Raw genomic sequence first — 26,094 nt, 5'->3', positions numbered from 1 at the left:
TTCTCCCCCTCCCTGTCTCACTCTCCCCCTCCCTGTCTCACTCTCCCTCCTCTCTGTCTCACTCTCCCTCTCTCTGTCTCAACTCTCCCTCTCTCTGTCTCACCTCTCCCCCTCCCTGTCTCACTCTCCCTCTCTCTGTCTCACTCTCCCTCTCTCTGTCTCACTCTCCCTCTCTCTGTCTCACTCTCCCTCTCTCTGTCTCACTCTCCCCCTCCCTGTCTCACTCTCCCCCTCCCTGTCTCACTACTCCCCCCTCCCTGTCTCACTCTCCCCCTCCCTGACTCACTCTCCCTCTCCCTGTCTCACTCTCCCCCTCCCTGTCTCACTCTCCCCCTCCCTGTCTCACTCTCCCCCTCCCTGTCTCACTCTCCCCCCTCCCTGACTCACTCTCCCTCTCCCTGTCCTCACTCTCCCCCCTCCCCGTCTCACTCTCCCCCTCCCTGTCTCACTCTCCCCTCCCTGACTCACTCTCCCTCTCCCTCCTCAGCCTGCAGAAGCTGGCGGCCGATTCGGAGGAGCAGGGACTTCCACCTCCTGGGCCTGGGCCTGGGCCTGCTCTCGGACTGTACGAGCCCCGGGCTCTACACTAACGGCTTCCCCCGCTCAGGGGTCGCTCCGGACCTGAGCCCAAAGCTGCGGCCGCCGCCCGGCTGCGTCGACTCGCCGATCGGGGAGGGGGAGCAGCGGCCCAGAAGCGGGCCTCAGACCCGGAGCAGGGAGAGGCCTCACCAGGGCCAGAACGGAGAGGCCTGGGCCAGCGACCTCTCGGAACCGGAGGTCTGGTGCGAGGACTGGCTGGAGGAGACGGAGACGGAGACGGAGCCCGGCCGGGACGAGGACTGCGATTTCTTCGACTGCCGGGACGGGGAGGCCGCGGGGAGTGACCGAGACCGTGGGCCAAGGGGCGAGGCTGAGCTCGCAGGGCCCGAGTGGAGGGAAGAGACGGAGGAGGGAGAGAGCGAGGCCCGGGGACAGGCCCAGCAAACGGTGAGGAGCATTAACGGGCAGAGGGAGGGTCGGGGGGGGGGGGTGGGGGGAGTGACTGGACCATCGAGTCCCGTCCTCACACTCACACTCACACTGACACACTCACACTGACACACTCACACTGACACTGACACACTCACATGTACTTACTGACACACTCACACTGACACACTCACACTGACACACTCACACTGACACACTGACACTGACATATACTTACACTCACACTGACACACTCACACTCACACTGATACTCACACTCACATACACTGACACACTCACACTGACACTCACACTCACATACACTGACACACTCACACTCACACTGACACTCACACTCACACTCACATACACTGACACACTCACACTGACACTCACACTCACACTCACATACACTGACACACTCACACACACTCACACTCAATCTGACACTCACGCACACTCACACTCACACACTCATGCACACTCACACTCACACTCCACACTGACAGTCACACTGAAATATACTCACACTCACACTGACACACTCACACACACTCACACTGACACTCACCCACCTCACACTCACCCACTCACACTCACCCACTCACACTCACCGCAGGGTAGATTTACTAGAATGATACCTGGACTCCAAGGGTTAAATTACGAGGAGAGATTACACAAAACTAGGGTTGTATTTCCTGGAATTTAGAAGATTAAGGGGTGATTTGATTGAAGTTTTCAAGATATTCAGGGGAACTGATAGGGTGGATAGAGAGAAACTATTTCCGCTGGTTGGGGACTCGGGACAAAAATTAGAGCCAGGACTTTCAGGAGTGAAGTTTGGAAACACTTCTACACACAAAGGGTGGGAGAAGTTTGGAACTCACTTCCGCAAACAGCAGTTGATGCTAGCTCAATTGCTAACTTTAGATCTGAGATTGATAGATTTTTGTTAACCAAAAGTTATTAAGGGATTTGGGGCCGAGGCGGGGAGATGGAGTCAGGTCACAGATCAGCCGTGATCTCAATGAATGGCGGGACAGGCTCGAGGGGCCGAATGGCCTCCTCCTGCTCCTATATTCCTACGGTGGGGTGGGGGGGCGGAGAGCAGGGGGAGTGGGACTAATTGATAGCCCTTTCATAGAGGCTCGATGGACGAGTGGCCTCCCGAGCTGTATCTACTACGATACTATGAGATCAGGAAGAATCGGTCAGTGGATCCCAAGCTTGGGGATTTCAAATCTCTGCCGATTCCGGGGGAGGATGGTTGCAGGGGAGGGAGGGGGGACACGCGGGGTGGTGGATAGTGTGAAGGGTCTCAGATTTCCTTGGAGGTTCCTGAGACAGGATGAATTAGAGGAAGGGGGGGATGGATCTTGATTCTGACACAGCGAGGGTGCAGGGAGGCGTAGACCGGAGGGGAGAGATATCAGGAATAGGAGCAGGAGTGGGCCATTCGGCCCCTCGAGCCGTTCAATCGGATCGCGGCTGATCTTCGACCTCAACTCCACTTTCCCGCCCGATCCCCGTATCCCTCGATCTCCCCAAAAACCTATCGATCTCAGCCTTGAATGCACTCAACGACTGAGCGTCCACAGCCCTCTGGGGGGAGGAGAATTCCAAAGATTCACCACCCTCCGAGTGAAGAAATTCCTCCTCATCTCAGTCTTGGATGGCCGACCCCTTATCCCGAGACTGTGCCCCCCTGGTTCCAGACTCTCCAGACAGGGGTGGGAAACAGCCTCTGAACATCTACCCGGTCAACAAGCCCCCCCCTCAGACTCTTACAGGGTCCAAGGGGGTCAGGGGCGTTGAGAGAGAAGCTCAGAGGGAGAGATGCCGGAGAGGGTGAGAGGGCAGTGCCTGAATCCGCCGAGCCATGAGAGAGAGAGAGAGAAGGAGGGAAGAGGGTGGGACCGAGGATCTCAATTAACCCTACTGTTCCTTTTGCAGTGCACCAATCCGCTCCTGGTTGCTGCCCGTGATCTTTGCCAACGTGAGCGTTGCTTACCTGTTGTCACTCTTCCTGACCTGATGGCCGGCCCCCCCACTCCCCCGTTTCCCCCTCCTCCTCCTTTCCCCCCGCCGCCGTCCCCACTTTCCCCCAGCCTCTCAGGCCACCGTCTGACTAATTTCTGTCGCAGACCGTTTACACAACGAAGGCTTTGCGTCTCCGGAGCGCCCGGCTTCCGCGATGAACCTTTCTGTACCGCTGTCGTCGTTTGTCGGAGTTGATTCATCTCGTTCTTCACCGGCCGGGACACATTTCCCCCCCCCCACCCCCCCGACTGTCCCGCAATCCTCTGAACCCACTCCCCGCCATCCAACATCCCCCTTCCCTCCGTGAACATCCCCCTTCCCTCCGTGACCGCCTCCCCCTTCCTCCGTAAACATCCCCCTTCCCTCCGTAAACATCCCCTTCCCTCCGTAAACATCCCCACTCCCTCCGTAACCACCTCCCCGTTCCCTCCGTAATAGAAACATAGAAAAATTTACGGAAGGAGGCCATTCGGCCCCATCATGTCCGTGCTGGGCCGAAAATGATCCCACCCGGCCCAATCCCACTTTCCAGCTCCAGGTCCGTAGCCCTGTAGGTCACGGCTCTTCAGGTGCACATCCAGGTACTTCTTAAATGAGTTGAGGGTTTCTGCCTCTCCCACCCTCTGAGGCAGTGAGTTCCAGACCCCACCACCCTCTGGGTGAAAACATCTCTCCTCAGCTCCCCTCTAATCCGTCTACAATCACTTTAAATCCATGCCCCCTGGTTATTGACCTCTCCGCTAAGGGAAATAGGTCCTTCCTGTCCACTCTATCTGGGCCCCTCATAATTTTATACACCTCAATTAAAATCTCCCCTCAGCCTCCTCTGTTCATAGAGAACAACCCCAGCCTCTCCGATCTTTCCTCATGGCTAAAATTCCTCCAGTCCCTGGCAACATCCTCGTAAATCTCCTCTCGAGTGCGATCACATCCTTCCTGTGATGTGGTGACCAGAACTGTGCCCAGTACTCGAGCTGTGGCCTAACTAGTGTTTTATACAGTTCCAGCATAACCTCCCTGCTCTTATATTCTATTCCTCGGCTAATAAAGGAAAGTATCCCATATGCCTTCTTAACCACCTTATCTACCTGTCCTGCTACCTTCAGGGATCTGTGGACATGCACTCCAAGGTCCCTCACTCCCTCCACACCTCTCAGTATCCCTCCCATTTATTGTTGTACTCCCTTGCCTTGTTTGCTCTCCCAAATGCATTACCTCACACTTCTCCGGATTGAATTCATTTGCCACTTTTCTGCCCACCTGACCAGTCCATTGATATCTTCCTGCAGGTCTACAGCTTCCTCCTCACTATCAACCACACGGCCAATTTTTGTATCATCTGCAAACTTCTGGATCAAGCCTCCCACATTTAAGTCCAAATCGTTAATATACCAAGAGACCGAGTACCGAGGCCCTGCGGGACCCCACTGGAAACAGCTTCCAGTCTCCCCCCATAATCCCCCCGTTCCGTTCGTAACTCCCCAGTGCCCTCCGTAACCCCCTCGTGCCCTCCGTGACCTCCGTTCACTCCGTGACCCCACCATTTCCCTCCGTAACCCCCCAGTATTACCTCCGTAATCCCTCCGTAACCTCCCCGTTCCCTCCGTAACCCCACCCCCGTTCCCTCCGTAACCCCCCCCCGGTTCCCTCCGTAACCCCCCCCGTTCCCTCCGTAACCCCCCCCGTTCCCTCCGTAACCCTCTGTTCCTCCGTAACCCCCCCCCCCCATTTCCTCTGTAACTCCCCTATTCCCTCCGTAACACCCTCCGTAACCCCCCATTCCCTCCATAACCCCCTCCGTGACCCCTCATTCCCTCCGTTAACTCTCCATTCCCTCCGTGACCCCTCATTCCCTCCATAACTCCCATTTCCTCCGTAACCACCCCTGTATTACCTCCGTAATCCCTCCGTAACCCCCCTGTTCCCTCTGTAACCCCCCGTTCCCTCCATAACCCCCTCCGTAACCCCATTCCCTCCATAAACCCCTCCGTGACCCCCCATTCCCTCCGTAACCCCCATTCCCTCCATAACCCCCTCCGTGACCCCCCATTCCCTCCGTAACCCCCCATTCCCTCCATAACCCCCTCCGTGACCCCCCATTCCCTCCGTAACCCCCATTCCCTCCATAACCCCCCTCCCTGACCACTCATTCCCCTCCGTCACTCTCCATTCCCTCCATAACCCCCTCCGAGACCCCTCATTCCCTCCGTCACTCTCCATTCCCTCCATAACCCCCTCCGTAACCCCCCGTTCCCTCCGTAACCCCCTCCGTAACCCCTCGTTCCCTCCATAACCCCTCCCTGACCACTCATTCCCTCCGTCACTCTCCATTCCCTCCATAACCCCCTCCCTAACCCCCATTCCCTCCATAACCCCCTCCGTGACCCCCCATTCCCTCCGTAACCCCCCATTCCCTCCATAACCCCCTCCCTGACCACTCATTCCCTCCGTCACTCTCCATTCCCTCCATAACCCCCTCCGTGACCCTCATTCCCTCCGTCACTCTCCATTCCCTCCACAACCCCCTCCGTAACCCCCCGTTCCTCCGTAACCCCCTCCGTAACCCCCCGTTCCCTCCGTAACCCCCTCCGTAACCCCCCCGTTCCCTCCGTAACCCCCTCCGTAACCCCCCATTCCCTCCATAACCCCCTCCGTGACCCCTCATTCCCTCCGTGACTCTCCATTCCCTCCATATCCCACTCCCTGACCACTCATTCCCTCCGTCACTCTCCATTCCCCTCCGTAACCCCCCGTTCCCTCCGTAACCCCCTCCGTAACCCCCCGTTCCCTCCGTAACCCCCTCCGTAACCCCCCATTCCCTCCGTAACCCCCTCCGTAACCCCCCGTTCCCTCCGTAACCCCCCTCCGTGACCCCCCATTCCCTCCGTAACCCCCTCCGTGACCCCTCATTCCCTCCGTGACTCTCCATTCCCTCCATATCCGCCCCCCCCCCACCCCGTTCCCTCCATTTTCCCATCTCTGTCATACCTTCAATCCCACCATCTGGTCAGCCGTGTCTTTTTTTTAATGGAAGAGGAATTGTTTTCTGGGGTGGAGGGGTGGGGTTTAAGGGGGCCGGTGAGTGCCATTTTTTTGTCTCTTGTTGGGGGGGTGTGGGGGAAGGAGGAGTGGACCCTGAGGCGTCTTGGGAATTGCCTGTGTTGGGGAGGGAGGGGGGGAGGAGCCGCCAAGAAGAAGGGGGTAATTTGGATCTTCAGTGGGGCAAATCCACTGACCCTAGACCCGCGGCTACGTCATTGAAGGCAGAGGGTCCTGGCGCTTGGTGGCATGGGGCCACCTCGTCACCCACCCCCCCACCTTCTCATATGGACTATTCCGCCGGATGGCACCACCTCCTCACCCCCCCCCCCCCGCCCCTCCCCCCCCCAAACCTTCTCACATGGACTATTCCGCCGGATGGCACCACCTCCTCACCCCCCCCCCCCCCGCCCTCCCCCCCCCCAAACCTTCTCACATGGACTATTCCGCCGGATGGCACCACCTCCTCACCCCCCCCCCCCCCCGCCCTCCCCCCCCCCCCAAACCTTCTCACATGGACTATTCCGCCGGATGGCACCACCTCCTCACCCCCCCCCCCCCCGCCCCTCCCCCCCCCCCCCAAACCTTCTCACATGGACTATTCCGCCGGATGGCACCACCTCCTCACCCCCCCCCCCCCCCCCGCCCTCCCCCCCCCCAAACCTTCTCACATGGACTATTCCGCCGGATGGCACCACCTCCTCACCCCCTCTCCCCCCCCCCCCCCCCCCCCAAACCTTCTCACATGGACTGTTCCGCCGGAGATGGTCACGGGCGGAGCCGAACTTGGAGGATCTTCATTGGACGTCCTAGATGGGAGAGCCATTGGGCGGAAAGAGATCGGGGGGGGGCGACGTGAAGCTGGAAGATTCCAACCCCCGTGAGAGGTGGGGGAGAGCCGATGACTCCTCTCCGTTTGATTGGTTCTCGTTCTCCCCCCCCACCCCCCCCCCCCCCCCCACCCCCCAACCGATGCTGCGCCGCCCCGCCCCTCCGGCTCCGAGGCGCGATTGGATGGACCCGGAACGCGAGGGTCCAAGCGGAAGGGACGCCCAGATCCAGACGGCGAATCTCTCAAAGGGCTTTGCCATGTGCCCGGGACATCATTCCGGGTGACTCCCTACCCCACTCCCTCCCTCCCCCCCCCCCCCCCCCCCTCCCCCGCCCTGCCGCTGCCTCCCTGGCCCATAGCAACGTGATCCAGCGTCCGTCCAACCCGCCCGACTTGGGACTTAAAGGGGCAGGGGGAAGGAGGGGCAAATCTCAGCCTTAATAGTCATTTCTTGTTGGGGTGGAGTCTTGCAGAGGTACAAACCCCACCCCCCCCCCCGGCCACGGACCCTTTAGGCCCACATCTGCTGGTAAGCCCTGGGCATCCCATCTCGAATTGAGGTCCAGCCTCCCTCAATACTCCGTCTTTGGCTTCCCATTTCCCTTCCAAGATGGCTGACCCGGAAGCTTCCGGAGAGACAATGGCCGAACAGGAAGTTCCGCCTGGCTCCCGTTCCCCGGGGAGGGGGATGATGACAATTTCCCTTTGCGCCGTTTTCTCTCTTTCCACCCGACCGCGGAAGGGCCAAAGCGGGCAACTTCCGGGGTTGGACTGGTCACAGGAGCTTCCTGTCCCCACAGGAAGTGCTTCCCCCATTTCCCCCCTCGCCAGAAACGTCACGGGATTTCGCGTCTGGCCGGGGATTTCGCGTCTGGCCGGGGATTTCGCGCCTGACAAGAGACTTCCTGTCTGGCCGGGGACTTCCTGGTCTGGCATGAGACTTCCTGTCTGGCCGGGGACTTCCTGGTCTGGCATGAGACTTCCTGTCTGGCCGGGGACTTCCTGGTCTGGCATGAGACTTCCTGTCTGGCGGGGACTTCCTGGTCTGGCATGAGACTTCCTGTCTGGCCGGGGACTTCCTGGTCTGGCATGAGACTTTCCCGTCTGGCCGGGGACTTCCTGGTCTGGCATGAGACTTCCTGTCTGGCCGGGGACTTCCTGGTCTGGCATGAGACTTCCTGTCTGGCCGGGATTTCCTGTCTGGCATGAGACTTACTGTCTGGCTGGGGATTTCCTGTCTGGCATGAGACTTCCCGTCTGGCCGGGATCTTCCTGGTCTGGCATGAGACTTCGTGTCTGGTTGGGGACTTCCTGGTCTGGCATGAGACTTCCTGTCTGGCCGGGGACTTCTGGTCTGGCATGAGACTTCCTGTCTGGCCGGGGACTTCCTGCTCAGCCAGAAATTCCTCTCTTGGAGTTTGCCCATCCTCCCACGGAGAAAGGATTTTCCTTTTAAACAGAAAGATAGATGTATGTTAAGTGTCCTGTGTCTATTTTATATAAATATTTAAATAAGACTGTTTTAAACGGAATTAAAGACAGATTTTGTTTTTCTCGTTGTTCAACGTGGCTCCTGAACTTGTTTCCCCTAAAATGGTCTGAGATTGATTGCATGATTTAAAAGTCTCTCTTCGTTCCGAAAGAACTTAATTCCGTCCGATAAACACCGCCCCAAGCCCCTCTCCCCTTGTCACCGGAGTGTTTGACGGGACAGTGTAGAGGGAGCTTTACTCTGTATCTAACCTGTACCTGCCCTGGGAGTGTTTGATGGGATAGTGTGGAGGGAGCTTTACTCTGTATCTAACCCTGTACCTGCCCTGGGAGTGTTTGATGGAACAGTGTAGAGGGAGGTTTACTCTGTATCTAACCCTGTACCTGACCCTGGGAGTGTTTGATGGGACAGTGCAGAGGGAGCTTTACTCTGTATCTAACCCTGTACCTGACCCTGGGAGTGTTTGATGGGACAGTGTAGAGGGAGCTTTACTCTGTATCTAACCCTGTACCTGCCCTGGGAGTGTTTGATGGGACAGTGTAGAGGGAGCTTTACTCTGTATCTAACCCTGTACCTGCCCTGGGAGTGTTTGATGGGACAGTATAGAGGGAGCTTTACTCTGTATCTAACCCTGTACCTGACCCTGGGAGTGTTTGATGGGACAGTGTAGAGGGAGCTTTACTCTGTATCTAACCCTGTACCTGACCCTGGGAGTGTTTGACGGGACAGTGTAGAGGGAGCTTTACTCTGTATCTAACCCTGTACCTGACCCTGGGAGTGTTTGATGGGACAGTGTAGAGGGAGCTTTACTCTGTATCTAACCCTGTACCTGCCCTGGGAGTGTTTGATGGGACAGTGTAGAGGGAGCTTTACTCTGTATCTAACCCTGTACCTGACCCTGGGAGTGTTTGACGGGACAGTGTAGAGGGAGCTTTACTCTGTATCTAACCCTGTACCTGCCCTGGGAGTGTTTGATGGGACAGTGTAGAGGGAGCTTTACTCTGTATCTAACCCTGTAACTGCCCATGGGAGTGTTTGACGGGACAGTGTAGAGGGAGCTTTACTCTGTATCTAACCCTGTACCTGCCCTGGGAGTGTTTGATGGGACGGTGTAGAGGGAGCTTTACTCTGTATCTAACCCTGTACCTGCCCCTGGGAGTGTTTGATGGGACAGTGTAGAGGGAGCTTTACTCTGTATCTAACCCTGTACCTGCCCTGGGAGTGTTTGATGGGACAGTGTAGAGGGAGCTTTACTCTGTATCTAACCCTGTACCTGCCCTGGGAGTGTTTGATGGGACAGTGTAGAGGGAGCTTTACTCTGTATCTAACCCTGTACCTGCCCTGGGAGGTATAGGAGAGAGAGCTCACCCCGAGGAGCAGCACCCAATGATGTTCAGGGGGCAGTGTCGGGTCAGTCTGATGTCCAGGGAAACGGTCACCAAAGGAGTCGCTGCCTTAATTGCCCTTCAGGAGGGCTGGGGCCTTGGGGCACTGGGCCAGAAGACTGGCATGTCATTGGGGCATCATTGCCCCCTCTCGCCCCATAATCCTTAGAGTGCATGAGACCATTTATTACTTAGAGCTACTGATATTTGCACTGGTCGCTGATATATTTCAAAATGTTCTTTTTTGGATTGCTGAAATGACAAGAGTATTGTATGAAAAAAATCAATAAACAAGATTATCAAAAATATCACTGCGTCTCTCTCAGTATCTGTCTCTCTCTCTGACTCTCCCTCTCGCTCCCCGTCTCTCTCTCTCGCTTTCTGTCTCTCTCCCTCTCTCTCCGTCTCTCTCCCTCGCACTCGCTCTCTGTCTTTCTCTCACTCTCTGTCTCTCTGTCTCTCCCTCTCGCTGACTCTCTGTCTCTCTCTCTCTCTCGCTCTCTGTCTCTCTCTCGCTCTCTCCCTCTCTCTGTCTCTCTCCCTCTCTCTGTCTCTCTCTCGCTCGCTCGCTTTCTCCCTCTCTCTGTCTCTCTCCCTCTCTCTGTCTCTCTCTCGCTCGCTCGCTCTCTCCCTCTCTCTGTCTCTCTCCCTCTCTCTGTCTCTCTCTCGCTCGCTCGCTTTCTGTCTCTCTCTCTCTCTCCCTCTCGGACTTTCTCTCTTTCTGTCTCTTTCTCCCCCTCTCTCTCTCCCTCTCTCCCTCTCTCTCTGTCTCTCTCTCTCTCTCTCTCCCTCTCACTCGCTCTCTGTCTCTCCCTCTCACTCTGTCTCTCCCTCTCGCTCGCTCTGTCTTTCTCTCTCCCTCTCTCTCTCTTTCTGTGTCTCTCACTCTGTCTCCCTCTCTCTCTCCCTCTCTCTCTCTCTCCCTTTCACTCTCTGTCTCTCTCTCTCTCTCTCTTTCTGTCTCTCTCCCCTCTGCCTCTCTCACTCTTAGCTATGAGGAAAGATCGGATAGGCTGGGGTTGTTTTCTTTGGAGCGGGGGAGGCTGAGGGGTGAATTAATTGAGGTGTGTAAAACTACGAGGGGCCTAGATAGAGTGGATGGGACCCTTTGTTATTTATCCACCCAGACTGATTCTACATCCCGATTTTCTGAGCCAAGTTTCTGTCTCATTACTGCTCTTATCTCATCCTCTATTGTCAGGAATACCCCTCCCCTTCCCAAACTTTTCCATTCTTCCGATCGTCTCGGAAAGTCAAGTATCCTGGAATATTTAGCTCCCAACCTTGGTCACCTTGCAACCACGTCTCAGTAATGGCCACTGGATCAAACCCTTTTATCCCTATTTGTATCATCAGTCCGTCTGCCCTGTTGTGAATGCTTCGTGCATTATCGGGCGGGGAGGGCAGTGGGACTAGCTGGATGGCCCTTGCGTAGAGCCGGCCCGGACTCGATGGGCTGAATGGCCTCCTTCCATGCTGTTACAATTCTATGCTTCTAAACAGCCTCTCAGCGTCCACCCTGTCAAGCCCCCCTCAGAATCTTACACGTCTCGATGAGATCACCTCTCGTCCTTCCCAACTCCAGAGAGGATCGGCCCATTCTACTCAATCTCTCCCCGTAGGACAACCCTCTCATCCCAGGAATCGACCTGGTGAACCTTCGTTGCACCGCCTCTAAGGCAAGAATATCCTTCCGTGGATAAGGAGACCAAAAACTGAGAGACAAGCACATGGGGCCAAGTTGGGAAAATGATCTTGTTGAAGATTGGAGGGTAAAGCAGGTACGGATGGGGTGGGACCCACGCTCTTCGGTTAACGAGACTGACCCCCTTTCCATTTGGGCCACCGATCTCCATATCCCTCGATTCCCCCGGAGTCCAAAAATCTATCGATCGCATCCTTGAATACCCTCAACGACTGAGTGTCCACAGCCACAAAAGATGGTGATGTAGTTTCATCTTACTCGTCTTTTAGTTTTGATGTCACCGTTGGATTTATCGTTCGTGGGTCTCTCAGAGGGAGGAGATCATTTTGGGACTGGTTCGTGTTCCAGTCAAAAATAGTCAGTTTCTTTCAACCAAAGAACTGAGACAGTAGTCGGCAGGATTCAAACCTGCACAGGAAGATCCCAATGGATTTATTAGTCCATCACCTTAACCTCTTGGTCATGACCACTCTGTTGCTCCTGGCTGTGCCCTCCTGAGGTTCAGTCTCTTCCTTCCTGTTTTGCGTCCAGCCCATAATGAGCGCGGTTTGTCCGGGTTTCAGCAGCTCCACTGATCCGTTTGTCTGAAGGTCCATTTCTCAGTCTGTCGCTAAATCTATTGGTTCTGAGTGCAGCTCCTGATGAGCATTATTGTCCGCTGTTCCACGGCGGGGTCTATCCCCGTAACCCCGTCAAATTTTTCCCCTTCCAGTATTTCTCCGATTCCCCTTTTGAAAGTTATTATTGAATCTGCTCCCACCGCCCTTTCAGGCAGCGAATTCCAGATCATCACAACTCGCTGCGTTAAAAAAACATCCTCCTCATCTCCCCCTCTGGCTCTTTCCCCGATCGCCTTAAATCCGTGTCCTCTGGTTCCCGACCCTCCTGCCCCCCCCTGGAAACAGTCTCTCCTTATTTACTCCCTCAAAACCCTTCATGGTTCCGAGCACCTCTGCTGCTCGGTGAAAATCGCAACCATCCATCGCTGTGCAACAGCACGAAGACTCTCCGGGGAGTTTGACCGAGGCACGGGGTCACAGGGCGATGAAGAGGCTTCGGAAGAATCGTTCCGTTAAAGGTTGAAGTCAAAATCAGGTACGGACGGGGAGCGAACGCACAGTCTGCGAGACCACGGACTGACTACTCGGCCACCGCACCCAGCACCAAAGCCATGGCTGACAATAATCTTCAGATCAAGAGATTTAGCAATGGATTGAGAAATACCCATTGAATCTACAAACATACAGGTGAGAAATGATAATGGGATCAAATCTGCACAAAGTGTTCATTTTAGATATGGAATCTTTCCTTCTGTTCACTTTAAATCTCTGATTATTCCAAGGTAGATTTAGTAAAATAGTAGATGCGTCTCCCAGCCTTTCAGAAAGGGGTTATGAAAGCGAGCAATCGGGTGCAGCAAGCAGTTAGGAAGGCGAATGGTATGTTGGCCTTCATTGCAAGAGGATTTGAGTACAGGAGCAGGGATGTCTTACTGCAGTTGTACGGGGCCTTGGTGAGACCACATCTGGAGTATTGTGTGCAGTTTTGGTCTCCTTATCTGAGGAAGGATGTCCTTGCCATGGAGGGAGTGCAACGAAGGTTTACCAGACTGATTCCTGGGATGGCAGGACTGACGTACGAGGAGAGATTGGGTCGACTAGGCCTATATTCACTGGAGTTTAGAAGAATGAGAGGGGATCTCATCGAAACATATAAAATTCTAACAGGACTCGACAGACTAGATTCAGGGAGGATGTTCCCGAAGGCTGGGGAGTCCAGAACCAGGGGTCACAGTCTCAGGATACGGGGTCGGCCATTTAGAACTGAGATGAGGAGAAATTTCTTCACTCAGAGGGTGGTGAACCTGTGGAATTCTCTACCATAGAAGGCAGTGGAGGCCAAGTCATTAGATGTATTCAAGAAGGAGATCGATATATTTCTTAATGCTAAAGGGATCAAGGGATATGGGGAAAAAGCGGGAACAGGGTACTGAGTTAGACGGTCGGCCATGATCATTTTGAATGACGGGGCAGGCCCGAGGGGCCGAATGGCCTACTCTTGTTCCTATTTTCTATGATTCTAGGAACTTTCCATCTCTTTGTTGGATCGTGTCCAGAGTAAAGTTATGTGGGGAGTGAGGGAGGGAGTGAGAGAGAGAAAGAGGCAGAGACCCTATCAGAAAAACACAGATAATGTGAGACACACACACACACACACACACACACACAAGGAGACACACACACACACAAACAGACACACACACACATAGAGTGACTCAAACAGACAGAGAGAAAGACGATCGGTAATTTGGCTGACTTTTGTTCTATTCCTGTCGAAGGTTTCGTGAAATCTTGCAGCTAAATTAAAACGAGCGTGAATCTCGAGATATTAAAAGCCACGGAATTTTAATTCACCCCAGAATTATTTTCACTCTTGAAACGCAGAGATGAACGGGAATGAAACTCACCGTAGTCGGCAGGATTCGAACCTGCGCGGGGAGAACCTCCAATGGGTTTCTAGTCCATCGCCTTAACCACTCGGCCACGACTACTGATGGCCCACGCTCTGCAATGATGCTCAGTTAAAATCGCAACATCCATCGATCCGGAACAGACGGGCCCCAAGAATCCAGCCCCCAACATCTGGAAGATGAAACATGTCTTTCTTCTTAAAATCCTACAGGGAAAAGACAACAAAATAATAAATCTGACAGGAGGTTGTGTGTATATGTGTCTGTTTCGGTGTGTATATGTGTCTGTTTCTGTGTGTCTGTCTGTGTGTGTATATGTGTCTGTGTGTATATATGTGTCTGTCTGTGTGTATATGTGTCTGTCTGTGTTTACATATATGCGTCTGTTTCTGTGTGTATACGTTTGTCTGTCTGTGTGTATATATGTGTCTGTCTGTGTGTATATATGTGTCTGTCTGTCTGTCTGTGTGTGTGTTTCAATTTTCTCCATTTTCTCTGCTTTTCTGATTGGGTCTCTGTCTCTTTCTTTCTCTCCTGCCCTCCCCACATCAACTTTTGACGTTAACCTTTACCATCCTGACACACTCTGCTTATCTTTACCCAAATCACTGCACTGCTCGATGGCCCTGACTTCTCTCTTCAGATTTATAAATTGACCCTTCCCTGAACCCTGTTGAAAAAGGTCTCACATTTCACATTTCCATCTCTTTGTTAGTCGAGGTCCAGAGTAAAATGACACGGGGAGTGGGGGAAAGAGTGACAGCATGATAGAGAGACACTCAGAAAATCACAGACAAAGTGAGACACAAGCACACACAGACACACACACACACACATTACACACAGTCAGACACAAATATACACACAGACATACGACACACAGGCAAACACAAATATACACACAGACGGACACACATTACACACAGGCAAACACAAATATACACACAGACGGACACAAATATACACACAGGCACACACACACACATACATTACACACAGGCAAACACAAATATACACACAGACGGACACACATTACACACAGGCAGACACAAATATACACACAGACGGACACAAATATGCACACAGGCACACACACACACATACATTACACACAGGCAAACACAAATATACACACAGACACACACACAAAATACACACAGACACAAATATACACACAGACGGACACACATTACACACAGGCAAACACAAATATACACACAGACGGACACAAATATACACACAGGCACACACACACATACATTACACACAGGCAAACACAAATATGCACACAGACACACACACAAAATACACACAGACACAAATATACACACAGACGGACACACATCACACACAGGCAGACACAAATATACACACAGGCACACACACACATACATTACACACAGGCAAACACAAATATACACACAGGCACACACACACATAATACACACAGACAGACACACACATTAAACACAGTAAAAACACAAATATACACACAGGCACACACACAATACACACACAGGCACACTCACACGGAGATACATACACAGACACACTCACACACAGAGACACAGAGACAGACACACACAGGAAAACACACACTATCACACACACAGACATACAAGCTAACCAACGGTACCAGGATGGCCGAGTGGTTAAGGCGTTGGACTTAAGATCCAATGGGTTTATACCCGCGTGGGTTCGAACCCCACTCCTGGTAGTTCTTTAATTTAATACCCAGATGCACTTTATCTTCCAGTGAACCTGATTTAATTATTTATTTGATGACCATTTGTTTAACTTGTTTAACAGAAAGGCAGAGTAATGTGTGTTTCTGTGTGTATATTTGTGTCTGTGTATATTTGTGTCTGTGTGTGTCTGTGTATATTTGTGTTTGTGTCTGTGTGTGTCTGTGTATATTTGTGTCTATGTGTATATTTGTGTGTGTCTGTGTGTAATGTGTCTGTGTGTATATTTGTGTGTGTCTGTGTGTAATGTGTGTGTATATATTTCTGTCTGTCTGTGTGTAATGTGTGTGTCTGTGTGTATATTTGTGTCTGTGTGTATATTTGTGAGTGTTTGTGTGTAATGTGTGTGTCTGTGTGTATATTTGTGTCTGTCTGTGTAATGTGTGTGTCTGTGTATATTTGTGTCTGTCTGTGTAATGTGTGTGTCTGTGTGTATATTTGTGTCTGTGTGTATATTTGTGAGTGTTTGTGTGTAATGTGTGTGTCTGTGTGTATATTTGTGTCTGTCTGTGTAATGTGTGTGTCTGTGTGTAATGTGTGTGTCTGTGTGTAATGTGTGTGTCTGTGTGTAATGTGTGTATATTTGTGTCTGTGTGTATATTTGTGTCTGTGTGTTTTTTTGTGAGTGTTTGTGTGTAATGTGTGTGTCTGTGTGTAATGTGTGTATATTTGTGTCTGTGTGTAATGTGTGTATATTTGTGTCTGTGTGTATATTTGTGTCTGTGTGTATATTTGTGAGTGTTTGTGTGTAATGTGTGTGTCTGTGTGTATATTTGTGTCTGTGTGTATATTTGTGAGTGTTTGTGTGTAATGTGTGTGTCTGTGTGTATATTTGTGTCTGTCTGTGTAATGTGTGTGTCTGTGTGTAATGCGTGTCTGTCTGTTTGTATATTTGTGTCTGTCTGTTTGTGTCTGTCTGTGTGTATATCTGTGTCTGTGTATATTTACCCAAAACCACCAGGATGGCCGAGTGGTTAAGGCGTTGGACTTAAGATCCAATGGGTTTATTCCCGCGTGGGTTCGAACCCCACTCCTGGTAGCTCTTTAATTTAATACCCAGATGCTGTCAGACGCACTTTATGTTCCAGTGAACCTGATTTAATTATTTATTTGATGACAGTTTGTTTAACTTGTTTAACAGAAAGGCAGAGTATTATTTAAATGGTGATAGATTGGGGAATGTTGATGTACAAAGGGACCTGGGTGTCCTTGTACACCAGTCACTGAAAGCTAACATTCAGGTGCAGCAAGCAGTTAGGAAGGCGAATGGTATGTTGGTCTTCATTGCAAGAGGATTTGAGTACAGGAGCGGGGATGTCTTACTGCAGTTATACAGGGCCTTGGTGAGACCACATCTGGAGTAGTGTGTGCAGTTTTGGTCTCCTTACCTAAGAAAGGATATACTTGCCGTAGAGGGAGTGCAGTGAAGGTTCACCAGACTGATTCCTGGGATGGCAGGACTGACGTATGAGGAGAGATTGGGTCGACTCGGCCTGTATTCACTAGAGTTTACAAGAATGAGAGGGGATCTCATTGAAACGCATAAAATTCTAACAGGACTAGACAGACTGGATGCAGGGAGGATGTTCCCGATGGCTGGGCGATAGACTAAGAATCCATTGGGGTCTCCCCGCGCAGGTTCGACTACTGTTCTGTTTTCCCCTTAACAATTTTGCTGCTTCTGTTGCAATTTATCTGCAATATTGGATGCTGAAATTCTCAAGATAAGGGTTCGGCCATCCAAGACTGAGATGAGGAGGAATTTCTTCACTCAGAGGGTGGTGAATCTTTGGAATTCTCTCCCCCAGAGGGCTGTGGATGCTGAGTCGTTGAGTATATTCAAGGCTGAGATCGATAGATTTTTGGACTCTCGGGGAATCAAGGGATATGGGGATCGGGCAGGAAAGTGGAGTTGAGGTCGAAGATCAGCCGCGATCTGATTGAACGGCGGAGCAGGATCGAGGGGCCGAATGGCCGGCTCCTGCTCCTATTTCTTATGTTTCTTAGACATGGCGAGAGAAAGAGAAAGAGAGAGAGACAGAGCGAGAAACGCACAGACATAAAATAGAAACAGAGAGACATGGAGAGAGGCAGAGAGAGAGAGCGAGCGACAGAGAGGGTGAGTTTGTGCATTATATGTGAGTATCTGTGTGTGTCTCCCTCACTTTTCTACGCTTTTCTGTGTGGGTCTCTCTCTCTCTCTCTCTCTGTCACTCTCTCCCGCACATTACACACAGTCAGACACAAATATACACACAGACACACACACACACACAAAATACACACAGACACAAATATACACACAGACATACGACACACAGGCAAACACAAATATACACACAGACACACACACACACATTACACACAGTCAGACACAAATATACACACAGACATACTACACACAGGCAAACACAAATATACACACACACACACACTTTACACACAGGCAAACACAAATATACACACAGGCACACACACAAAATACACACAGACACAAATACACACACACACACACATACATTACACACAGTCAGACACAAATATACACACAGACGGACACACATTACACACAGGCAAACACAAATATACACACAGACACACACACACATCACACACAGACACAAATATACACACAGACATACTACACACAGGCAAACACAAATATACACACACACACACACATTACACACAGGCAAACACAAATATACACACAGGCACACACACAAAATACACACAGACACAAATATACACACAGACATACTACACACAGGCAAACACAAATATACACACACACAGTCAAACACAAATATACACACAGACACACACATACACACAAAATACACACAGACACAAATATACACACAGACATACTACACACAGGCAAACACAAATATACACACACACACACACACACATTACACACAGGCAAACACAAATATACACACAGGCACACACACAAAATACACACAGACACAAATATACACACAGACATACTACACACAGGCAAACACAAATATACACACACATTACACACAGTCAAACACAAATATACACACAGACACACACACACAATACACACAGACACAATACACACAGACACAAATACACACACAGGCACACACACACAGACAGACACACATAGAAAAACACACACTATCACACACACAGACATACAAATCATCCAACGGTATCGGGGTGGCCGAGTGGTTAAGGCGTTAGACTTAAGATCCAATGGGTTTATAACCGCGTGGGTTCGAACCCCACTCCTGGTAGCTCTTTAATACCCAGATGGTGTCAGACACACTTTATGTTCCAGTGAACCTGATTTAATTATTTATTTGATGACAGTTTGTTTAACTTTCCAGGGGCCACTGTTGAAAGAAGATTCACCTTTCACATTTCCATCTCTCTGTTAGTGAAGGTCCAGAATAAAGTGATTGGGGAGCGCGGGAGAGAGTGACAGAGAGAGAGACACTCAGAAAAGCGTACAAGAAGTGAGACAGACACATTACACACACACGCACACAGACACACACACACACACACACAGCCAGAGACACATGCACAAGGACACACACAAAGACTCACATGCAGACAGACACACACATACCTATACACAAAGAGTGACTCAGATGTACAGGGAGACGTACAGGTTCTGATCTCCACATTTCAACATTCAGTAAACTTCTGGTAGAATTAATAATTCTTAGGTGAATTAAAATTCCACCGCTTTTAAAACCTCGAGTTTTATCCTTATTTTAGTTGCTCTACAAGATTTCACAAAATCTACGACAGAAATAGAACAAAAATCACCTGTCACTCTGTGTGTGTGTGTGTGTGTGTGTGTCTGTCAGGAGACGGCCTTTAATTCCGCGATGGGGAGGAAGAATTTCAAAGACATGCAGACAGACACGTACACACACTGACACACTCACAGACACAGATACCCACACACACATACACAGACACAGACACACACAGACACATACACAGAGACAGATATACACACATGCACTACCACATAGACAGATATAAATATACACACAGACACACATAGACACACACAGCAGCAAACTAAAGGCACCGGGATGGCCAAGTGGTTAAGGCGTTGGACTTAAGATCCAATGGGTTTATACCCGCGTGGGTTCGAACCCCACTCCTGGTAGCTCTTTAATACCCAGATGCACTTTATGTTCCAGTGAACCTGATTTAATTATTTATTTGATGACCATTTGTTTAACTTGTTTAACAGAAAGGCAGAGTAATGTATGTTTCTGTGTGTATATTTGTGTCTGTGTGTATATTTGTGTCTGTCTGTGTTCTGTGTGTGTGTCTGTTTGTATATTTGTGTCTGTCTCTGTGTAATGTGTGTATATTTGTGTCTGTGTGTGTCTGTGTATATTTGTGTCTGTGTGTATATTTGTGTGTGTCTGTGTGTAATGTGTGTGTGTGTATATTTGTGTCTGTCTGTGTGTAATGTGTGTGTCTGTGTGTATATTTGTGTCTAAGAACATAAGAACATAAGAAATAGGAGCAGGAGTAGGCCAATCGGCCCCTCGAGCCTGCTCCGCCATTCAATAAGATCATGGCTGATCTGATCCTAACCTCAAATTTAAATTCATGTCCAATTTCCTGCCCGCTCCCCGTAACCCCTAATTCCCTTTACTTCTTGGAAACTGTCTATTTCTGTTTTAAATTTATTTAATGATGTAGCTTCCACAGCTTCCTGGGGCAGCAAATTCCACAGACCTACTACCCACTGAGTGAAGAAGTTTCTCCTCATCTCAATTTTGAAAGAGCAGCCCCTTATTCTAAGATTATTCCAGGCTGGGTCAATATTGGGCTGGCCCAGAGCCCATGGGTTACCCTAGGACACAGCCTGCCGGGCCTATGGTAATGTGTGTGTGTGTATATTTGTGTGTGTCTGTGTGTAATGTGTGTGTCTGTGTATATTTGTGTCTGTCTGTGTGTAATGTGTGAGTGTTTGTGTGTAATGTGTGTGTCTGTGTGTATATTTGTGTCTGTGTGTATATTTGTGTCTGTCTGTGTAATGTGTGTGTCTGTGTGTAATGCGTGTCTGTCTGTTTGTATATTTGTGTCTGTCTGTTTGTGTGTTTGTGTCTGTCTGTGTGTATATCTGTGTCTGTGTATATTTACCTAAAACCACCAGGATGGCCGAGTGGTTAAGGCGTTGGACTTAAGATCCAATGGGTTTATTCCCACGTGCGTTCGAACCCCACTCCTGGTAGCTCTTTAATTTAATACCCAGATGCTGTCAGACACACTTTATCTTCCAGTGAACCTGATTTAATTATTTATTTGATGACAGTTTGTTTAACTTTTTTAACAGAAAGGCAGAGTATTATTTAAATGGTGATAGATTGGGGAATGTTGATGTACAAAGGGACCTGGGTCTCCTTGTACACCAGTCACTGAAAGCTAACATTCAGGTGCAGCAAGCAGTTAGGAAGGCAAATGGTATGTTGGCCTTCATTGCAAGAGGATTTGAGTACAGGAGCAGGGATGTCTTACTGCAGTTATACAGGGCCTTGGTGAGACCACATCTGGAGTATTGTGTGCAGTTTTGGTCTCCTTACCTAAGAAAGGATATACTTGCCGTAGAGGGAGTGCAACGAAGGTTCACCAGACTGATTCCTGGGATGGCAGGACTGTTGTATGAGGAGAGATTGGGTCGACTCGGCCTGTATTCATTAGAGTTTACAAGAATGAGAGGGGATCTCATTGAAACATATAAAATTCTGACAGGGATAGACAGACTGGATGCAGGGAGGATGTTTCACCTGGCTGGACGAGGGGGTCACAGTCTCAGGATACGGGGTAGAACATTTAGGACTGAGATGAGGAGAAATTTCTTCACTCAGAGGGTGGTGAACCTGTGGAATTCTCTACCACAGAAGGCTGTGGAGGCCAAGTCACTGAATATATTTAAGAAGGAGCTAGATAGATTTCTAGACACAAAAGGCATCAAGGGGAATGGGGAGAGAGCGGGAATATGGTATTGAGATAGAGGATCAGCCATGATCATATCGAATGGAGCAGCAGGCTCGAAGGGCCGAATGGCCTACTCCTGCTCCTATTTTCTATGTTTCCCGCGGGCCACTGTTGAAGGAAGACTCAGCCTTTCACATCTCCATCTCTTTGTGAGTGAAGGTCCTGAATAAAGTGATGTGGGGAGCGGAGGAAAGAGTGAGAGAGAGAGAGAGAGACAGGGACACACAGAGAAAAGCGGACAAGAAGTGAGACAGACAGACACACACATTGCACACACACACACAGACAGACACGTAGACAGACAGACAGACACACACACACACACACACACAGCCAGATACACACGCAAACAGATACAGGCACTCACACATACACATAACACACCGAAAAACAGCCAGATACTCACACACATGAACATACACACACACACACACAGACAGACACACACCCACGCACACGGAGACACACACACACAGAGACAGACACACACCCACGCACACGGAGACACACACACACAGAGACAGACACACACCCACGCACACGGAGACACACACACACAGACAGACACACACACACAGAGACAGACACACACCCACGCACACGGAGACACACACACACACACACACAGAGACAGACACAATGGTGGACGATAAGGCCTTTAACAGGCTTTTAACACCTCAAGGCTTATGCTCATTTTAATTGATCTGAATGGTTTCACGAACAAGTTGTAAGATTCTCAAAATTCACAGATCCCCCAAAACCCGGAGAAAAACCCTAAAAAAACCTGAGTATGGGAAAACTTTGGCCATTGACTGAAATCCTAAGACGGAAGGATGGGTGAGAGGTCACCAGACGAAATCAACAACACACACGCCGTGGAACTTTGGAGAATTAATGCTTCAGACACGTCTCTGTTTTAATGCAAAACTGACAGCAGGTGGTCGACACGCAGCACGAATTCGAAAGGCAGTCGGCCATTGAAAGAGGCAACTGCTCCAGACATGGTGTGGGACCATGCCGTTTGTTTTAATGCAAAGCCGATCAACACCTAGGACGTTGGATACAAAAGGAAGCCTGTATACCAGGTGATCAGCAAATCGGAATTAACAATGACCCATCGGGAGAAGCAATGGCAACATGGGATGAGGGACCATCAAAAAGCCATCAAAGATTCTTAAGGACTTTGTAAGAACTGTTTAAACAGACATGAAGTGTTTTTTTTAAAGTGTCGAAGACACTTTAAGAGAAACATCCACAAGTGGGATGTTCCATAAGAGAAACATCCACAAGTGGGAAAAAAAACCTCTCTCTCTCTGGCTTGCTGGCTCTGGTGGGCTGCTTGTCTTGGCTCTGCCTGTGTCTGGAAAGAAAGGCAGCTTCCAGCAAACAACAAGGAAAGCAGTTCGACAGGGAAGGTCGGCAGCTCCAGAAGCAGGCCGGCACACAAGAAGAAACCAGAGCAACCGCCCCAGTGACCGTCAGACACCTCGTGGCGACAAGGGCCTTACGAAACAACCAACCGAATATTACCACCAACCAACCGGGTAATATTGAGCCACCGCGACCAAAGAAAACCAACTCGGGAGAAAACCGAAGATCCGCAAAGTTTCCACTCTACGATCTATTTCTGACCTACCTCTGGGTGAATTACTGTCAAGGGTTCGTTTGGTGAGCATTATCCCTGGTCCTTTAGAGTCCAACCTAGCTAGTACAGTGGGATTGGGAGGGGTGAGGTATCTTTCTACTGTAATTTCCCTCGTGTGTACTGAAGTGTTCCCCATTTTATTAGTGTTAAGATTGTTGTGTTGTATTTTCTCTCTTGAATAAAGGTCAAAGTTTCTTGCACCAAAACCAGTTGTCTGCTGCACTTTGTCACAACCCCCAAATAAGTCCAAGGTCTCGAACCCGGGGAGTGGGAGAGATTCGGACCGCTCAGTAGTCAGAGGCAAAGCTGACACACACCACCACGCCCGACAAAAATCAGTCAAATTACCAATAGTCTGTCTCTCTGTGTGTTGATGTGTACATGTATTTGTGTGTGTGTCTCTTTCCTTGTGTATGTCCGTCTGTGGATTTATGTGTCTGTCTGTGTGTGTGCACCTCACATTTTCGATGTTTTTCTGAATTGGCCTCCGTCTCTTTTTCTCTCTCTCTCTCTCTCTCACTCCCTCCCACATTATTTCACTCTGGACATGATGCAACAAAGAGATGGGAAAGTGGTCGGTGAATTGTCTTTCACCAGTGGCCCGCGGGAAGCATCTGTGGGGAATGTAAATTTGCTTTCTGTAGCGGTTCCTCGTCAGTACAGTGGGGAGAACCCCCCGCCTGTCACGGGGATACTCACCCCTATAATAACGAGGAACCAATGGAGGAGGTGGATGGACACTCACCACAGATGGCATTAGACATGTTTCAGTTTATTCTATTTAAACTATTTATTTGATAACTTTCCACGGGCCACTGTTGAAGGAAGTCTTACATCTAAATTTCCCATCTCTCTGTTAGATCAGGTCCAGAGTATAATTATGCGTGGAGCGCGGGAGATAGTGAGAGTTTTTCTTTCGTTCATGGGATGTGGGCGTCGCTGGCGAGGCCAGCATTTATTGCCCATCCCTAATCGCCCCTCGAGAAGGTGGTGGTGAGCCGCCTTCTTGAACCACTGCAGTCCGTGTGGTGAAGGTTCTCCCACAGTGCTGTTAGGAAGGGAGTTCCAGGATTTTGACCCAGCGACGATGAAGGAACGGCCGATATATTTCCAAGTCGGGATGGTGTGTGACTTGGAGGGGAACGTGCAGGTGGTGGTGTTCCCATGTACCCGCTGCTCTTGTCCTTCCAGGTGGTAGAGGTCGCGGGATTGGGAGGTGCTGTCGAAGAAGCCTTGGCGAGTTGCTGCAGTGCATCCTGTGGATGGTACACACTGCGGCCACGGTGCGCCGGTGGTGAAGGGAGTGAATGTTTGGGGTGGTGGATGGGGTGCCAATCAAGCGGGCTGCTTTGTCCTGGATGGTGTCGAGCTTCTTGAGTGTTGTTGGAGCTGCACTCATCCAGGCAACTGGAGAGTATTCCAACACACTCCTGACTTGTGCCTTGCAGATGGTGGAAAGGCTTTGGGGAGTCAGGAGGTGAGTTTCTCGCCGCAGAATACCCAGTCTCTGACCTGCTCTCGTAGCCACAGTATTTATATGGCTGGTCCAGTTAAGTTTCTGGTCAATGGTGAACCCCAGGATGTTGATGGTGGGGTATTCGGTGATGGTAATGCCGTTGAATGTCAAGGGGAGGTGGTTAGACCCTCTCTTGTTGGAGATGGTCATTGCCTGGCACTTGTCTGGTGCGAATGTTACTTGCCACTGATGAGCCCAAGCCTGGATGTTGTCCAGGTCTTGCTGCATGCGGGCTCGGACTGCTTCATTATCTGAGGGGTTGCGAATGGAACTGAACACTGTGCACTCATCAGCGAACATCCCCATTTCTGACCTTATGATGGAGGGAAGGTCATTGATGAAGCAGCTGAAGATGGTTGGGTCTAGGACACTGCCCTGAGGAACTCCTGCAGCAATGTCCTGGGGCTGAGATGATTGGCCTCCAAAAACCACTACCATCTTCCTTTGTGCAAGGTATGACTCCAGCCACTGGAGAGTTTTCCCCCTGATTCCCATTGACTTCAATTTTACTAGGGCTCCTTGGTGCCACACTCGGTCAAATGCTGCCTTGATGTCAAGGGCAGTCACTCTCACCTCACCTCTGGAATTCAGCTCTTTTGTCCATCTTTGGACCAAGGCTGTAATGAGGTCTGGAGCCGAGTGGTCCTGGCCGAACCCAAACTGAGCATCGGTGAGCAGGTTATTGGTGAGTAAGTGCCGCTTGATAGCACTGTCGACGACACCTTCCATCACTTTACTGATGATTGAAAGCAGACTGATGTGGCGGTAATTGGCCGGATTGGATTTGTCCTGCTTTTTGTGGACAGGACATACCCGGGCAATTTTCCACATTGTCGGGGAGATGCCAGTGTTGTAGCTGTACTGGAGCACGATTCTCTTGGAAACATTTGCCTGAGGAAGGAGAAAATCTCCGAAAGCTTGTGAATTTAAAATAAAATTGCTGGACTATAACTTGGTGTTGTAAAATTGTTTACAATTGTCAACCCCAGTCCATCACCGGCATCTCCACATCATGACTCTGGAAACCAGGCAGAGTACAGAGAGTGGAGGGGAAAATTGAAGAAGGGCAAAGAGAGAATATGAGAAAAGATTAGCGGGTAACAGAAAAGGGGACCCCAAAAATCTTTTACAAACATATAAAAAGTAAAAGGGTAGTTAAAGGAACGGTGGGGCCGATTAGGGACAAGAGAGGAAATCTTGAGGAGGCAAAGGGCATGGCTGAGGAACTGAAGGAGGACTTTGCA

At 50.3% G+C, this 26,094-nt stretch overlaps 1 protein-coding gene and 6 non-coding genes across 7 annotated transcripts in view; 6 read left to right on the top strand and 1 right to left on the bottom strand.

The window, feature by feature from the left end:
* LOC137310359 (junctophilin-3-like) overlaps positions 1-3,167 on the top strand; it is a 34,331-nt gene extending 31,164 nt beyond the window's left edge. The window contains exons 4-5 of the mRNA XM_067978207.1: positions 488-987; positions 3,114-3,167. Coding sequence (XP_067834308.1) covers positions 488-987; positions 3,114-3,167 — 554 coding nt within the window. The remainder of the gene's footprint in view (positions 1-487; positions 988-3,113) is intronic.
* A 10,762-nt stretch (positions 3,168-13,929) lies between these two features.
* Positions 13,930-14,013, bottom strand: trnas-aga (transfer RNA serine (anticodon AGA)). Its single transcript has one exon. It is a non-coding gene; the product is annotated as a tRNA-Ser (tRNA).
* A 1,553-nt stretch (positions 14,014-15,566) lies between these two features.
* Positions 15,567-15,649, top strand: trnal-uaa (transfer RNA leucine (anticodon UAA)). Its single transcript has one exon. It is a non-coding gene; the product is annotated as a tRNA-Leu (tRNA).
* A 984-nt stretch (positions 15,650-16,633) lies between these two features.
* Positions 16,634-16,716, top strand: trnal-uaa (transfer RNA leucine (anticodon UAA)). The gene has a single exon. It is a non-coding gene; the product is annotated as a tRNA-Leu (tRNA).
* A 2,150-nt stretch (positions 16,717-18,866) lies between these two features.
* Positions 18,867-18,949, top strand: trnal-uaa (transfer RNA leucine (anticodon UAA)). The gene has a single exon. It is a non-coding gene; the product is annotated as a tRNA-Leu (tRNA).
* Positions 18,950-19,759: 810 nt separating this feature from the next.
* On the top strand, positions 19,760-19,842 carry trnal-uaa (transfer RNA leucine (anticodon UAA)). The gene has a single exon. It is a non-coding gene; the product is annotated as a tRNA-Leu (tRNA).
* Positions 19,843-20,842: 1,000 nt separating this feature from the next.
* Positions 20,843-20,925, top strand: trnal-uaa (transfer RNA leucine (anticodon UAA)). The gene has a single exon. It is a non-coding gene; the product is annotated as a tRNA-Leu (tRNA).
* Positions 20,926-26,094: the final 5,169 nt, after the last annotated feature.

Source organism: Heptranchias perlo, unplaced genomic scaffold (assembly GCF_035084215.1).
Source record: "Heptranchias perlo isolate sHepPer1 unplaced genomic scaffold, sHepPer1.hap1 HAP1_SCAFFOLD_244, whole genome shotgun sequence".
Taxonomy (NCBI): Eukaryota; Metazoa; Chordata; class Chondrichthyes; order Hexanchiformes; family Hexanchidae; genus Heptranchias; species Heptranchias perlo.
The sequence above is the reverse complement of the archived record's forward strand: the minus strand, read 5'-3'. Positions and strand labels throughout refer to the sequence as shown.